Source organism: Dipodomys spectabilis, unplaced genomic scaffold (assembly GCF_019054845.1).
Source record: "Dipodomys spectabilis isolate Male_0828 unplaced genomic scaffold, ASM1905484v1 ptg000076l, whole genome shotgun sequence".
NCBI classification, from domain to species: Eukaryota; Metazoa; Chordata; class Mammalia; order Rodentia; family Heteromyidae; genus Dipodomys; species Dipodomys spectabilis.
The window spans coordinates 3,635,001-3,649,391 of record NW_024870753.1 but is presented as its reverse complement, the minus strand read 5'-3'; the positions used below and the strand labels follow the sequence as shown (position 1 = coordinate 3,649,391).

The 14,391-nt window shown below is 44.0% G+C and overlaps 1 protein-coding gene across 1 annotated transcript; it reads right to left on the bottom strand.

Moving 5' to 3' along the window:
- Positions 1-3,949: 3,949 nt before the first annotated feature.
- Positions 3,950-10,760, bottom strand: Nnmt (nicotinamide N-methyltransferase). Its single transcript, XM_042682770.1, has 3 exons — positions 10,554-10,760; positions 7,476-7,683; positions 3,950-4,425 (listed from the first exon to the last, which is right to left on the bottom strand). The coding sequence occupies exons 1-3, from the start codon at positions 10,705-10,707 to the stop codon at positions 3,984-3,986; spliced, it is 804 nt and encodes a 267-aa protein (XP_042538704.1). The 5' UTR covers positions 10,708-10,760; the 3' UTR covers positions 3,950-3,983.
- Positions 10,761-14,391: the final 3,631 nt, after the last annotated feature.

The window sequence follows — 14,391 nt, the reverse complement described above, 5'->3', positions numbered from 1 at the left end:
ACATAGTGCCCAGGCCCTGAGTTCAAGTCCTGCAAATGGATTGGATGTAGCAACATGTAGCTCCATGACTAGCTTAGAGGAGTTAAAAATACCACCACTTTCTAATATCTCTCACAGAGTAGGTTACAAAATGCCTTCCCAGGCATCTCATTGGATTTCAATCCAGTCTTGAGAGATGTGATTATCACCCATTTTCCAGAGGGGTCCTGAGTCTGAGAAGGGTGGAGATGCTGGTCTCATGACATCCACAGTCTCTGTGGCTCCAGGGTCAACTGTTTCTGCCTCCTCCTTGTCTCCCTATTGGTCACCTCGTGTTGCGTTCTCCAAGCTCGGTGAGGTTAAAATTAGAGGGGGCAGTCACAGCAAATCCTATCATGGGCATCTTCTCTGATTACTGTTGACAGCTGATGATGGGAATTACTAAGGCTGAGTGCATGACAGCAAATGGGTTAACAACCTCTTTAATAGCTTTCTTTTCCCAGGACTTTCCCCGGGGTATTACACACTGACACAGGGGCTGTGCGCATCAGGCAAGTTGGCTCAGGGTGAGACAGTGACTCACTTTCCTCAGAAAGTGAACTTTAAAAAAAAAAAAGCTGAGCTGGGTCAGTGGTCAAAGAGATTTACAAGCGAGGAGCAGCGTGACCCCTCGTCCATGTTTGCTCATGACTCGGTCGGTCTGTTTAATTTCAAGGAAAGCAAACGAAAAACCAGGAGTCAAATGTTTGCTGAGGTCTGAGTTTCACGGGCAGAGCAAACGTGCGAGGGACGTGCTATCTGGAGGAGCAATTGCACACCCGTGTGCACGCCGTCTCCCACTTCGCCCTTTCCTACTTGGTTACCAAGCACGCCTTCGTTCAGCCTACCAGACCCAGGGCCCACGCCGTGTTTCCTGATACCCTTCCTCCCAGCTCCCAGGGCTACTGGCCTCAGTGCCCTTCCCTCCAGCCCTGTGTTGTAACAAGTTGCATGGTAGTTTCTCCCAGAAAAATCGTGGCTAGCAGAGAGGAGATTCAGAAGTCTACACTATAGGTGAGAGGTTTTTAAACTGTTTTCATCACAACTTACTTATAGTCATAAAGACATAATCCAGTTATGAATGTATATTGATGGATGAAAATGATAGACATAGATGATAGAGATAGATAGATAGAAAAAATAGAAGTAGGTAGATACTAGAGACAGGTAGGTAGGTAGGTAGATACAGAGATACATAGATGATAGAGGTAGGTAGATAATAGAGAGATGAAGATAAAGGATTGGTGATAGATGGATGATTGATTGATAGATGGCAGGAGATAAGTGGAGCCCTAGAGATAGATAGATGATAAGTAGATTTAAAATAAAATCTTTCAGTCATGGGGCTTAAACTCTGGGCCTAGGCACTGTCCCTCAGCTCTTCAGCTCAAGGCTAGCACTCTACCACTTGAGCCACAGTGCCACTTCTGGCTTTCTGAGTGGTTTATTGGAGATAAGAGTCCCACAGAGTTTCCTGCCCAGGCTGGCTTTGAACTGAGATCCTCAGATCTCAGCCTCCTGAGTAGCTGGAATTACAGGCATGAGCCACCAGCACCTGGCAATAGGTAGATTTATAAATTTGAAACTCAACTTCACAAAAGAAATCTATCCGGAGCTGGGAAGTTGGCTCAGTGGTAGAGCACTTGTCTTGAATGCCTGAGGCCCTGGGTTCGATTCCTCAGCACCACATAAACAAAAAGAAAAAAGCCAGAAGTGGCGCTGTGACTCAAGTGGTAGAGCGCTAGCCTTGAGCTGAAGAGCTGAGGAACAGCGCCCAGGCCTAGAGTTCAGGCCCCATGACTGGAACCCCCCCCCCCCAAAAAAAAAGAAATCTATCGAAGTGGCGCTATCTGGGATTTGTTTTCCAGCTTATTCTTCATCGTTTCTTGTGATAGGTACTGTGGAGTACTACCTATTGGTTTGCTGATGTGTCAGTGAATGATGACAGCTAACATTTTGAAAAATACCGGTGTGATTGACACTTCATCGGTCACACTCTTGGCCCCTACTTACTCTGCCTTCCTCTTCAGATCCTTCGAGTGCCTGGAACCAGAGGAGGTTTGACTAGGGCATGGGGCAGGACAGTTGCAGAACGTGTATGAGCACAGAGAACGCAATAGAACGCTTGTCCCCTTCTGGCTCCTTGGACTGGGTTGAAACTTTCTTATAAGGAGGACTGAGTGCCAGAACTAACCAGGCTGTTCACAGAACGTTTCTGAAATTATGGGCATAGACAAGTCCACTCTGAGGGTCTCGATCAGGCATCTGCCAGCTACAATCCTTGGTCCAAATCCACATATCTACTTATATTTATTCATTCATTTTAATTTTTTTTTTTTGGTTAGTCATGGGACTTGAACTCAAGGCTTTGGCTCTGTCCCTGAGCTCTTCCGCTCAAGACTAATATTCTACCACTTTGAGCCACACAGCCACTTCTGGCTTTCTGGTGGTTAATTGGAGATAAGAGTCTCATGGATGTTCCTGCCCCGATAGATTTGGAACCTTGATCCTCCGAGCTCAGCCTTCTGAGTAGCTGGGATTATAGGTGTGAGCTGCCAGCACCCTGCTCTACTTATTTATTTATATATTGTCATGACTGAATTTAATGGCTTCAATCAAGACTAAAGGACCCAGAAATCCAATAATATTTACTCTCCAGCTCTTGGCAGGGTAAGTTTGCCAACATCCTGGTATAGATGAGCAGTGTGTGCTCTCTCTCTGCCAGAAAACTGTCATGGCTTGGAGGCCTCTTGGAGCCACTGGCAGAACAGGACCTTCCCAGAATCATCCACCTGGGTGTGTGGGCCTGCAGCGGGGTCTGAGCAGCAGAGGCCGAGCAGACAGGTGTGGTTGGGACCACCACTGCAGACCAGTGCCTCCACATGGCAGTGTGACTTTGACTGAAGGGCTTCTTGCGTCAGCTACTTTGGGCCTCTTTTGCATTGTCAGGGCCTGGCCCAGGAGAGACATAAAAGGTACTAAATACACGTTTATGGGAACCTCTCTTAAATCAGAAAAGCATTGGTGGCATGTGATGATGCAGAACTTGAGTTTGAGCACGACCCCTCTTGAAGGCAATCAGCAGCAGAGAGCCTGCTCCTGGCTTGGAACTCAAGACATTTTCCTCCTGCTTGGAAATGGAGACATCTTTTCCCAGCTGCGTGGGCAACCCATAACAGAGATGATGATGACGATGCTTATGAGAATAATGATTATAGTTCGCATTGCTCAAAGGCCTACCCATGACCAACCATTCCTCTGGGTCTCTTGGAGGTAGCAATTCCTTTTCATTCAAAGAAGCTCTCTTTGAAGCACATGTTACAGATGAGGAAACTGAGGCACAGTGAGGTCACGTGACTTGCCTCTGGGGAAACACTTGGGGAGCTGACCAGAGTTTGGAACTGGGTTGATGTGTATAGGAGGGGAGAAACAAGTTGAATGGCTGGGATGAAAAAAATAAATGCTGGCCAGCTGTTCTCTGAGCCCTGAAGCCAGAGCAGGGATGGAGCCAGGAGAGCTCGCTGGAGGATGGCTATGCCCAGAGCAGCCCAGCAGAGTGGAGACCACAACAGCAGAGATGGAGGTCTGGCTGCCTCCCCAGGAAGAAAGCAAGAGAAGGAAGTGGAGGAGGCTCCCTAGAAGAGGAATGGTGAATAACCACAGACATGTCTCTGGAGGCATGTGTGGCCTTGAGCTCCATAACTAGGTATCTGGGGGAGCTGTGGAGGTATGACCATGGGCAGGGGACATTGGATCTCTCAGTTACTCATCTATGTGCCCCAGATCCCTGGTACCTGGGTGGAGTATAGAGAAGGTGGTTGGTCCATGAGTTTTTCCTAGGCTTACCACCCATTCTAGATGAACCACTAGACCCCAGTTAGCTAACCTCTACTCACAGTGACCCAGAGGGACTAGGAATCCAGGCGTAAACTCCACCAGCACATCAAGGATGGCTTTAATGGTAATCAGACCATGTCATCAGATCTGCCCAGCTTCCGCCCCACCAGGAAGAAAAGTCCTTCGTTGTCAGCCACGGTGGAGGAATAACTTTGAGGGATGACTTCAAACTGCTCGATGGTGTAGCCAGCCTCTTCCACAGCGGCCCTCACTGCCTCCCGGCTCAGGGACAGGCTGGAGAATCTCTGCTCCCCAACCATGTAGTAGCTGCTCTTCAGAGCATCCACGATCACCAGGAAGCCCCCGGGCTTGAGCAGGCTGCTGAGGTTCTCGAGGGCTCGGCGGTAGGCCGGGATGTCTGGACAGGCCGCATCCAGGCACAGGGAGCTGAGCAGGCAGTCAGCCAGGGGCACGGGGACCCCACCCAGAGGCTGGCTCTGGGTCACGTCACACTTCAGCACGTGCTTGACCGCCTGCCTCAACTTCTCCTCCTTCTCCCAGCTCTCCACTCTGCAAAACACAAACCAACCAACATTGCTGGCTGCCCGACTCAGGGAGATCCCAGATGTCATTGGTGAGGACTGAAAATGGCGGTGTGGTCCAGAAATGTGTATCTTAAAGGGCATCCCTGTTAGGAAAGAAGAAAGGAAGGACTCTTTGGGAGCTAAATGGAGCTGGGCAAAACCTTTTTAAAATCAATTCTTGTGTCTGGTCACATGGAAATGACAATAATAATTTCTTGCTGCCTGTTTCCACAATGTGTTGCCTCCCCCATGAAATTAATCTCCCTCTACTGCTTTATTATTATTGACTTATTTATTATTATTACTATCCTTTTCCCCTCCATCTAACTACAAGAAATGACCACTGGACCCTTACATAGCAAGTCATAAAGGGATCGAAACGTTGAAACATTATCTTTATAGTAGCTGCTGGTTAAGCAAGAGTGTGGAATCATGTATTCTTTCCTTTCCTTTTTTTCTTTCCTTCTTTTCGACAATACTAAGGATTGAACCCAAGGCCTTGAGCATGGTAAGCAAGTGCCATATACCATCCCCATTCCTTTTTGTTTTTTTTTTTGGTTTGGTTGAGTGTGTTGTTGTGGTGATGGTTATTGTGTTTGACATAGGGTCTTGCTAAGTCTTGCTTAGGTTGGCCTCAAGCACCAGGAATGGAGCAGACTGTAGCTCCATTTTGGATACATCCCAGTGGAGCTCTTTTGAGACTGATGAATAGGAACGTTTGTAATTGGAAGGAAATGACTAGTTGAAGGTTCTCTGTCTTCCCTGCTAATTCCTCCAGAGAGATTAAGTAGGGTGATTGTGTGTGTGAGTGTGTGTGTTGTGTGTTGTGTATGTGTCTGTACCAATACCAGAGCTTGAACTCTGAGTTTGCTTATGGCTTTTTGGTGGATAATTACAGATAAGAGTCTCACAGACTTTCCTGTCCAGGCTGGCTTTGAACCACAGTCCTTAGATCTCAGCCTCCTGAGTAGCTAGGATAATAGGCGTGGGCCACTGGTGCCTGGCCAAAAACATCTCTTTGAGAGAGAGGTTTCTTTAATAAAGGCCTCACCAAATATATTCGCCATGACTTCAAGATCCTGATTTTGAGAAAGAATATCAACATGCTTTTTGCAAGCCACAAGACTCGAGAGGCACAAGGAAACAGAGGCAATCTGCTGGTGTACAGGACAAATTTGGCAATTGTGTGCATCTGGGGACAACACACTCGCACATCTTTTTTAAACAGATGTGGAGGGCGTGGTGTGGAGAGCTCTGACTCTAGGGAACCGGCAGCTCTGTAGGTGCTAGAGTTCTAATGTGTCAGGTGAGAGGAGGTCTGGCGGAGCTGCTCACTACAGTGGCAACTGGAAGTCTCACCTGGCTACCCTGGGGGCAGAGAAGAGACACCTGCCTAGCACACCTGTTTTTGACTCCCACTCACTGGTGCCCTGGCTCCCCCATGGGAAGCTCTATGCTAGTGCTTTGTTTCAGTGCTTTTTCAACAGTAACTTGCAGATAATCCCTGGCAGATCTCCAGTTGTGTATGGAGCCAGCTTTGACATGATGTGGAAGCCACTAGTCTGCAGACCACAGGCTCAATAAGGCTGTGTCTATGATTTCTGCAGGGAAAAGCTCCTTTTCCTCTGTTCATGACATAAACTGAAAGTAGTAGGAGCTTCCCGTTCCATTTTCTGAATTAATAAAGGAAGAATGTGGAGGAGGAGTTTGGTACGGATGCCTCACAACTTTCTAGCAGCTGTGACGATGAGTGATTTCTCAACGTACACATCACACCCCAGAAAGCAGAGGAAGAAGAGACAGTTCCTCTGGTCCTTGCAGCCATCAACCCAAGAAACAGCTGCAGATAAAGGAAGCAATAATCTTGGGAAGAATAGGTTGTAGCTTGATAGCCACGCTGGAGGATGTGAGAAAGACCTAAGTTACATGGAGATCAATCACAATCTTTTTCCAAATAGCTGAAGCCCTGAGGTCTTGGGTAAGGATAAAAATGAGAAGACAGGAAGAACTCAGCCCAAAATACAGACCCTCATTTAGACACAGTGATGAGAAAGGGAAGAGTATCTTCAGACCCATGCTGATTAGACTGGTCTGGGATAAGTAATGATTTTTAGCATCCTGCTGGATTCTAAGGGCTCCTTTCTGCATGAGATGGAAAGGCCCGTGAAGGCTCAGGAAATTGAGAACAGAGTCCTGAAAGCCTTCTTGACATATGATTTAGATTTTAGAAAGTGTGTAGTCTAAAGAACTCCTTTTTTTAAATTGAGTTTCTCCTAAACTTCTAATAATTCTGGTAAATTCCTTAGTACATAGTTGATTTTTTGGTAGTGTCCAAATACAGTTAACATCATTTTCATTCTGTGCGATCATGTATTTCATAGGAAAGAAAAGTATGAAATGAGTTTCATTCGGAACACTATGTCTTGACTTTGAAGACAAGGTATATATAATTCTGAGCAAGGGGATTGCAGGTTAAAAAAGGATAACAAAGAACCTTTCTCAATATATTATTAAATGCCATAAAACGAAGCAATATTTAAGCTGTATTAAATAATTTTATGATGTCCTTTGTTTGTGAAAGGGACTTTACATTCGCATATATGCATGGAGTTCAAACTGTCACTTATAGCCAGGCACTGGTGGCTCAAACCTGTAATCCTAGCACCTCTCAGGAGGCTAAGATCTGAGGATTGCTGATTGAAGCCAGCCGGGGCTGGAAAGTCAGTTGAGACTCTTATCTTCAATTAGTTAAATCCCTCTAAAAATAGTCTAGAAGTGGCTCAAGTGACAGAACACTAGCCTTGAGCACAAAAGCTCAGAAACAGTGCCCAGGACTGGTGCGCACGCGCGTGCACACGTGCACACACACACACACACACACACACACACACACACACACACACACAGTGTTACTTATAGCTAGGCATAGGATTACAGAACTCAACTCAGGTCCTAAGGACCATTTTTTGGTTCAGAAAAACCAACTGTCACTCAGGTACCCTCAGAAAGTCCCGAAGCAGACACCAAGTGTTCTACCTGCTCCCTTCCAGGTCACACACATAGGTCACCACTGGAGACCAGTCAAAGGCCCCTGGCTCCTTCTTTAACCATTTCTTCAGCTCCTGTAGGTTCTGATCCACATAGTCAGTGACTATGATCTCCTTGAAGGACTGACAAGCGGAGAGGAGCTGATAGATGGTGGGGCCAGAGCCAATGTCAATTAGGAGGTCTCCTTTGACATCACCTGGTACAATGAGAAAGAAGGGAGTCAGGTGATAGAACCGTGGAGAGAACTGTTTTTCCATTGTCCTTGCTGGGATTGTGACAGAGATCCTCAAAGACAGACGGACACGCTATACACCACTCTCCCTGCGAGTCCCTGTGAAAAACATCTTTTCAGTTTCTGTTTTGGAAACAGAAAGCAAAAAAGCCACTTAAGATAATATGAGGTAATTAAATCCCTATGTCAGATGCCAAGTCATTTAAATTTCTATATTCACCAAGCCCCCAAAATAGATTCTAGCTGCCAGGATTCCAATTTGAATTAAGGAGTTAAGTGAATAAAGTATTAGGTTCCTCACTGATGATATTTTGCAGTTTTGGAAAAAGGGAGATATTGGCTATACATTTACTAAAGTCATCTCCCTCACCTCCCGGAAAGGTTAATGATTATTTTGCTGAATGTTTTAAATGGAAGTTACCAAAGGTAGCCCAGTTTAGAGAATTAATAAGTTAATAAATGTTGGCTTTTCTAATTTGTTCTATAACACTCTCATACTTTTTTTATTATTATAAAGTATCTATTTCTCAAGTTAACAGCTTAGATCTTTTTCCCATACCTTTTACTTTCAGATTTAGAGTTCAGGTTAATTCAGATTAACATTCTACACATAATAATGGATTATATGTTTAAAGTCTAAGCTACTTTAAAATTTCAGCATTCTTATGATTTGATCGGCTATATTCTTCAAGCAATTTAAAATATCTAATAGATTAGTATTGTGTGTGTGTGTGTGTTCATGCACACGTGAGTGCACGCTCACACACCAGTACAGGGGCTTGAACTCAGGTCCCTTAGCTTTCTTTGCTCAATTCTACTGCTTCACCACTTGAGCCACAGCTCCATTTCTGGCTTTTTGGTGGTTAATTGGAGATAAGAGTCTCATTAACTTGGCTCATTTTGAACCATGATCCTTAGATCTCAGCCTCCTAAGTAGCTAGAATTATAGGCATGAGCCACCTTACAGGTGCCTGACCAGATAGGTTTTATCTTTAAAGGCCTCCTCACTTCTCATATTACTCCCCAGGCCCAGGATGGAAGCATGTTTTTCTAGGAAAGAAAAAAGCAATCTACAGCTGGTGTACAGACCCCTAATCCCAAAAGGCTTCTATTGAACAATGAAAATACTACTTGCAAATAACTTGGGGGAAAGCTAATTTTTTGTTTCAAAATTGAGATTTTATAATGACTTCCCCTTCCCCCCTCCAAAGACAAGTACTCAGTTCTGAAGATTCTCCTCCCATGGGTAACACAACATTCCTTTCGGTTAAGAATTAAGTATCAGACTCCATTTCTTAGGCGGCCCATTGAAGTTAAGAGCCTCCTTGGAACCACCTAGCAAATCAGTGTAAACTCAGGGACAGCATGCTGCCTGCTAGCATCCTGTTGGCATGACCACACAGGTGTAGAAGCACTGGGTAAACTACAAAGTAGCTAAGCCAACAGCAGTTGGTTTTTTTTTTTTTAATATAATTTCGTTGTTATCAGTAAGTTGTTGTACAGAAGAGTTAACATTCCCTAAGTTAGGTAATGAATACGGTTCTTTTTGGATAATGTCGCCACTTCCTCTGCTTTCCCTTAGTTTCCCCCTCCTGTTCCTGTCTACAAGTTGCATAGTTCACTTTCCACGTGGTTGTATTCTCAATACCATGACTCCACTCCCTTTGCACCCCCCAAGACAGAAACAAAAGCAAAAAACGAGCACCAACAATAACAACAATAAAAGAACTATGTTTTCATTTCCTGAAATTTGTTTAACAGCATTTTAAATGTTTAGCGTTGTTATACTGTTGGGTTCTTCCCCTAAGACCATCCTGCTTTATTCTGTTTGTGTGTGTATGCCTAGAGTCCTATATGTGTTAACATGTCCAGCTCTAGTTCAGATCTAGCTCCCACATAGGAGAGAAAACATGTGTTCTTTGCTTCTCTGGCTTACCCTACTTAACACGATTTGTTCTAGGTCTGTCCATTTCCCTGAAAATGACATAATCTTATTCTTTATAATGGATGAGTAAAGTTCCATTGTGTATAGGAACTACATTTAATCTCTCATAGGACATCTGGGCTATTTCCATAACAATGTTAGTTTTTTGGGTTTCTCTTTCTTTCTTTCTTTCTTTTTCTCTTTCTTTTTCTTTTCTTTCTTTCCTTCTTTCTTTCTTTCTTTCTTTCTTTTTCTTTCTTTCTTTCTTCCTTCCTTCCTTCCTTCCTTTCTTTTCTCTCTCCTTTTTTTTTTTTGCCAGTCCTAGGGCTTAAACTCAGAACCTGGGCACTGTCCCTGACCCTGTTCATGCTCAAGACTAGCAGGCTACCACTTGAGCCACAATACTCAATTACTTCTAGCTTTTTCTGAATAGTTTATTGGAGATAAGAGACTCATGGACTTTCCTGCCTGGGCTGGCTTTGAACTGTGATCCTCAGATCTCAGCCTCCCGGGTAGCTAAGATTACAGGTATGAGCCACTGGTGTCTGGCTATCAACATTAGTTTTTAATCCTAATTAAATAAATAACTGATATCAAAGTGCTGTCAGAAAATGATGGCTAGACACAAACCCCATCTTGCCCCCCCCCCCAAAGCTTTTTTTCTTTTATCTTTGCCAGTCCTGGGGCTTAAACTCAGGGCCTTGGCACTGTCCTTCTTTTGTTCAAGGCTAACACTTGAGTCACAGCACCACTTCCGGCTTTTTCTGATGATATGGTACTGAGGAATCGAACCCAGAGCTCCATGCATGCTAGGTGAGCACTCTACCACTATTCCACATTCCCAGCCTCCCCAAAGCTTTTCTATGACTCACATTTAGGCAAGAGCCAGACAGACAATAGGAAAACTTACCCAAGCAGAATATCTTATAAAGGCTTCTCAGAAGATGCCTCAGAATTTGGTTTTCAGAAGAGTGTCTGGGCCCAAAGTTGTAATATTTTTCTAGGTAATCCCGAGGATTAAAGTGGCTGCGATATGTGTCTTTGGAAGTGAAGCTAGATTCCATTGTGACTCGATTGTGTGCCCAGCCCTCTATCCTTCCTTCTTCCTGTAGAAATCGTTATGTTCCAGAGTCTTCCCTCTGTCAGTTGAACCATCCCTTTGAGATAGATGTTTGGTTAAACACTAACAGAGGAAAATAGACCACAAATGTCTGACTCTTTCAGAAAGTGATGGATTCCTGGAGGAGCGAGCCTAGGAGAAGAGTGTGGCAAAGGGCAGGCCAGGAGCTCTGTGCCTTGTTCTACTGGGTGACAATCGGCTGCAAAGGCTGAAGACCAAAGAAATCACCTGGGCTCATCAGGAGAAATGATTCTTGTTGATGGACCTCTAAGTTCAGAGAGAGGGGTCAGTTCTGAGCAGTAGCATTCTTCTCTTTTTTACAGTGATGTCTCCAGAAAACAGAGTTGCAAAGAAGGATTTACACTGAAGCATGTATCAGGTGCTGGTGGCTCGTACTTGTAATCCTACCTCTCAGAGGTTGAGATTTAGAGATCATGGCTTAAAGCCATCCCAGCATCAAAAGTCTATGAGACTCATAAGAATGGATCTGTAGTTCAAGTGGTAGAGCACCATCCTTGAGTTAAAAAAAGAAAAATCTAAGGAGATGGGTGCTCACACCTGTAATCCTAGCTATTCAGGAGGCTGAGATCTGAGAATCAAGGTTCAAGGTCAACCTGGGCAGGAAAATCCATGAGACTCTTAGCTTCCAGCTAACCACTAGTAAATAGGAAGTAGTGCTGTGGCTCCAAGTGGTGAAGCACTAGCCCTGAGCAGAAGAGCTCAGGGACAGTGCCCAGGCCCCAAGTTCAAGCTCCACAACTGACAAAAGAAAGAAAAAAGCTGAGGGATAGCGGGAAGGCCCTGAGTTCAAGCTCCAGGACCTGTACCACACACACACACACACACACACACACACACACACACACACACACACACACACACACACACACACACACACACACACACACACACACACACACACACAATTAAGAAAAGGGGGAAACAAGGCGTAGGAAATGTGTTCAGAGCTGAGGAATGTTGGCTCAAGAATGCATCGCATCTGGAAAGAGTAATTGAAAACACCTGGGAAGGCTTGCTGTGAAGTCTAGGCCATCCAGCAATCCTATAACTCTCCTTGAGTCCTGATACTACCAGTGGGGGCAGGGAGGGGGGAGGAGAGGAGGAGAGAATGCTCCAATTTTAGACAGCACAAAAATAATATAATCAGACTGCATTAGCTTCCAAATCCATAGGGGAAGGGAAATGGAGTGACAAAATAATATCAATTTAGAAGCAAGCAAGAGGAGCTGGAGGTGTGGGTCAGTGGTAAAGCCCCTGCCTAGCAACTAGGAGGCCACCAGTTCAAACCTCAGGGCCACCATGGGGGAAACAAAAGAACGAAGCAAGAATGGAAAGAAAAACGCCATCTGTCAGGTCTCCAAGGCCTCACAGGGAATTGACTCTCACACATGTGAGAGTCAGGAAAAGCAAGTGGTATCTGGCTCTCTGGCTTTTTTTTTTATGCTTATGTGGTGCTGAGGAATCGAACCCAGGGCCTCATGCATGCAAGGCAAGCGCTCTACCACTGAGCCACCTTCCCAGCAAGCAAGCAGTATCTGAATAGCAGGATTCTTCAGATGGCACCCAGTGCCATACAGCTGTGAGGATGTTTGGGCCTCTGTAAGATGATTAGGTCACAAGGGAAAAGCCCTCCAAATGGCACAAGCGAGGGAGCTTGCCTGGACCTTCCACTCTAACAACATCAGGAAGTCAGGAAATGGTCTCCACCCACACTGGCCCAGTTCCTTGACATCAGACTGGATCTCAGCTTCTAGAAGGCTGACAAATAAATTTCTGTTGCTTCTAACCCACCCAGTTTATGGCCGCTTGTGATAGCTACAGGAGTGGAACTGAGACACCTACACATCTGTTTCAAGAATACATTTGGGCCTTTAATAAACCACTACATGCTAGCTCATAAAGCAAGACTCAACAGCCTTCAACGGACTCGTGCAGTATAGTAGTTTCTTAGCTCAATGGATTTAAGCTAAAAGACCAACAGAAATAAAAGTCATGAGAATACTCATGTTTGTTTGAGAATGAAGAAACATATCAGTAAACCCATAGTTGAAAGAAGTCAGGATGGAAAATATTTTGAACGGAGCAGTAATAAAAAATAACTAATTAAAAAATGTGTGGGCTACAGTTAAAATGGAAGGGAACTCTTACTTCTCAAAATTGTATACTAGAGAAGGGGATGAAAATTAAGGCGCTGAAGAAGTTAGAAAAGTAAAAGTAAAATGAAGGAAGAAAATAATGGAAAACAGACCATCTAAGCTACAATAGAGAGGAAAATGAGACCTAAAAGTCGATGCTCTGGAAATTCACATCGTGATTGCATTTCTGGCCAGAACAGTCAAGAGAAACAAAATGAAAATGTCATTGTCCAATGCCAGAAATGAAGAGAGGAAAATAGCAGACGATTGCAGACATCTCAAAGATAGCAAGAAAGTCAGGATTACTACTGTAATCCTGCTAGCTCAGGAGGCTGAGTGCTGAGGATCACAGTTCAAAGCTAGCCCAGACAGGAAAGTCTGTGAGACTCTCATCTCCAATGAACTACTCAGCAAAGGCTGGAGATGGCCAGAAGTAGGTCTTGCAGGCATGTGTTACATATTCACTTAGGATCTTAAAATTTTCAACTAATTTATTGGTAATCTTTTGTTATCTTTCTTTTCTTTTCTTTTTTTTTCCAGTCTAAGGCTAGAACTCTAGGCTTGGGCAATGTCTCTGGGCTCTTTTTGCTCAAGCAGCACTCTACCACCTTGAGCCACAGCACCACTTCCTTAATTTTCATTTTTATCCATACTGAGATTAGAACAATTAGCCCTTTGTGCCTTAGTTACTTTTCAGATAGAGTCCCATGCTTCTACTTAGGCTAGCTTTGGAGACCGATCCTCCTGTGCCTCCCAGGTAACTGGAATTATATGTATGCCTTACTATGCTCAACCCAAACTTTACAATAGTTTTATGAGTTAAGGACTATATCCCTGTTTGGTATATGAGGAAACGGAGGCACAGATAACCTGCCCAGGCCACACTTGTAGATAGCGATACAGCAGAGGGCTGTTTTAGACTAGTTCTAATCAAGAGCCTATTCTTTTAGAAGCTGTATTATAACCAAGGTGGTGAGTGCTAGCATAATAGGTGATTTATCACTAACAAAACAATTAATGGGACTGGAGGCATGGCTCAAGTGATAATACACTAGTCATGAACAACTGAGCAAGTGTGCAAAGCCTTGAGTTTAAGCTTTGGTACTCTCACCAAAAAAAAAAAAAAAATAGTAAAAATAACTATTGCTAATCATAGCATTTTCATATTGTAGAAGAAATACCCTCTGGTTTGTTCAATAGCTTCAGAATTTTTAATAAGCTCAAGTTTAATATTCATCTATAATAATAATTTCTTGCCAAACTGAAAAGAAAATGAGACTACCTAAATCTGCTAGGGAACATGCATACAAATCCCATTGGCTATCATACTTAATGACAAAACATTTGAAAACTTTCTGCCTGACATGAGGCTAGAGATAAAAATCAATTTTATTCAAAATTCTGCTAGAGATGGACAACTACAGGAGGTGGGAAAAAGAAACAAAATTAAAAACCCTATAGGAATTAGAAAG

What these genes read in the sequence shown, in the direction of transcription:
- Nnmt (XM_042682770.1), bottom strand. Translation starts at nt 10,707, where the DNA reads ATGGAATCTAGCTTCACTTCCAAAGACACATATCGCAGCCACTTTAAT. An exon ending in TTATAAGATATTCTGCTTGG is followed by an intron (nt 7,684 to 10,553) that starts GTAAGTTTTCCT and finishes TCATTGTACCAG; the next exon opens with GTGATGTCAAAGGAGACCTC. An exon ending in TGTGACCTGGAAGGGAGCAG is followed by an intron (nt 4,426 to 7,475) that starts GTAGAACACTTG and finishes TGTGTTTTGCAG; the next exon opens with AGTGGAGAGCTGGGAGAAGG.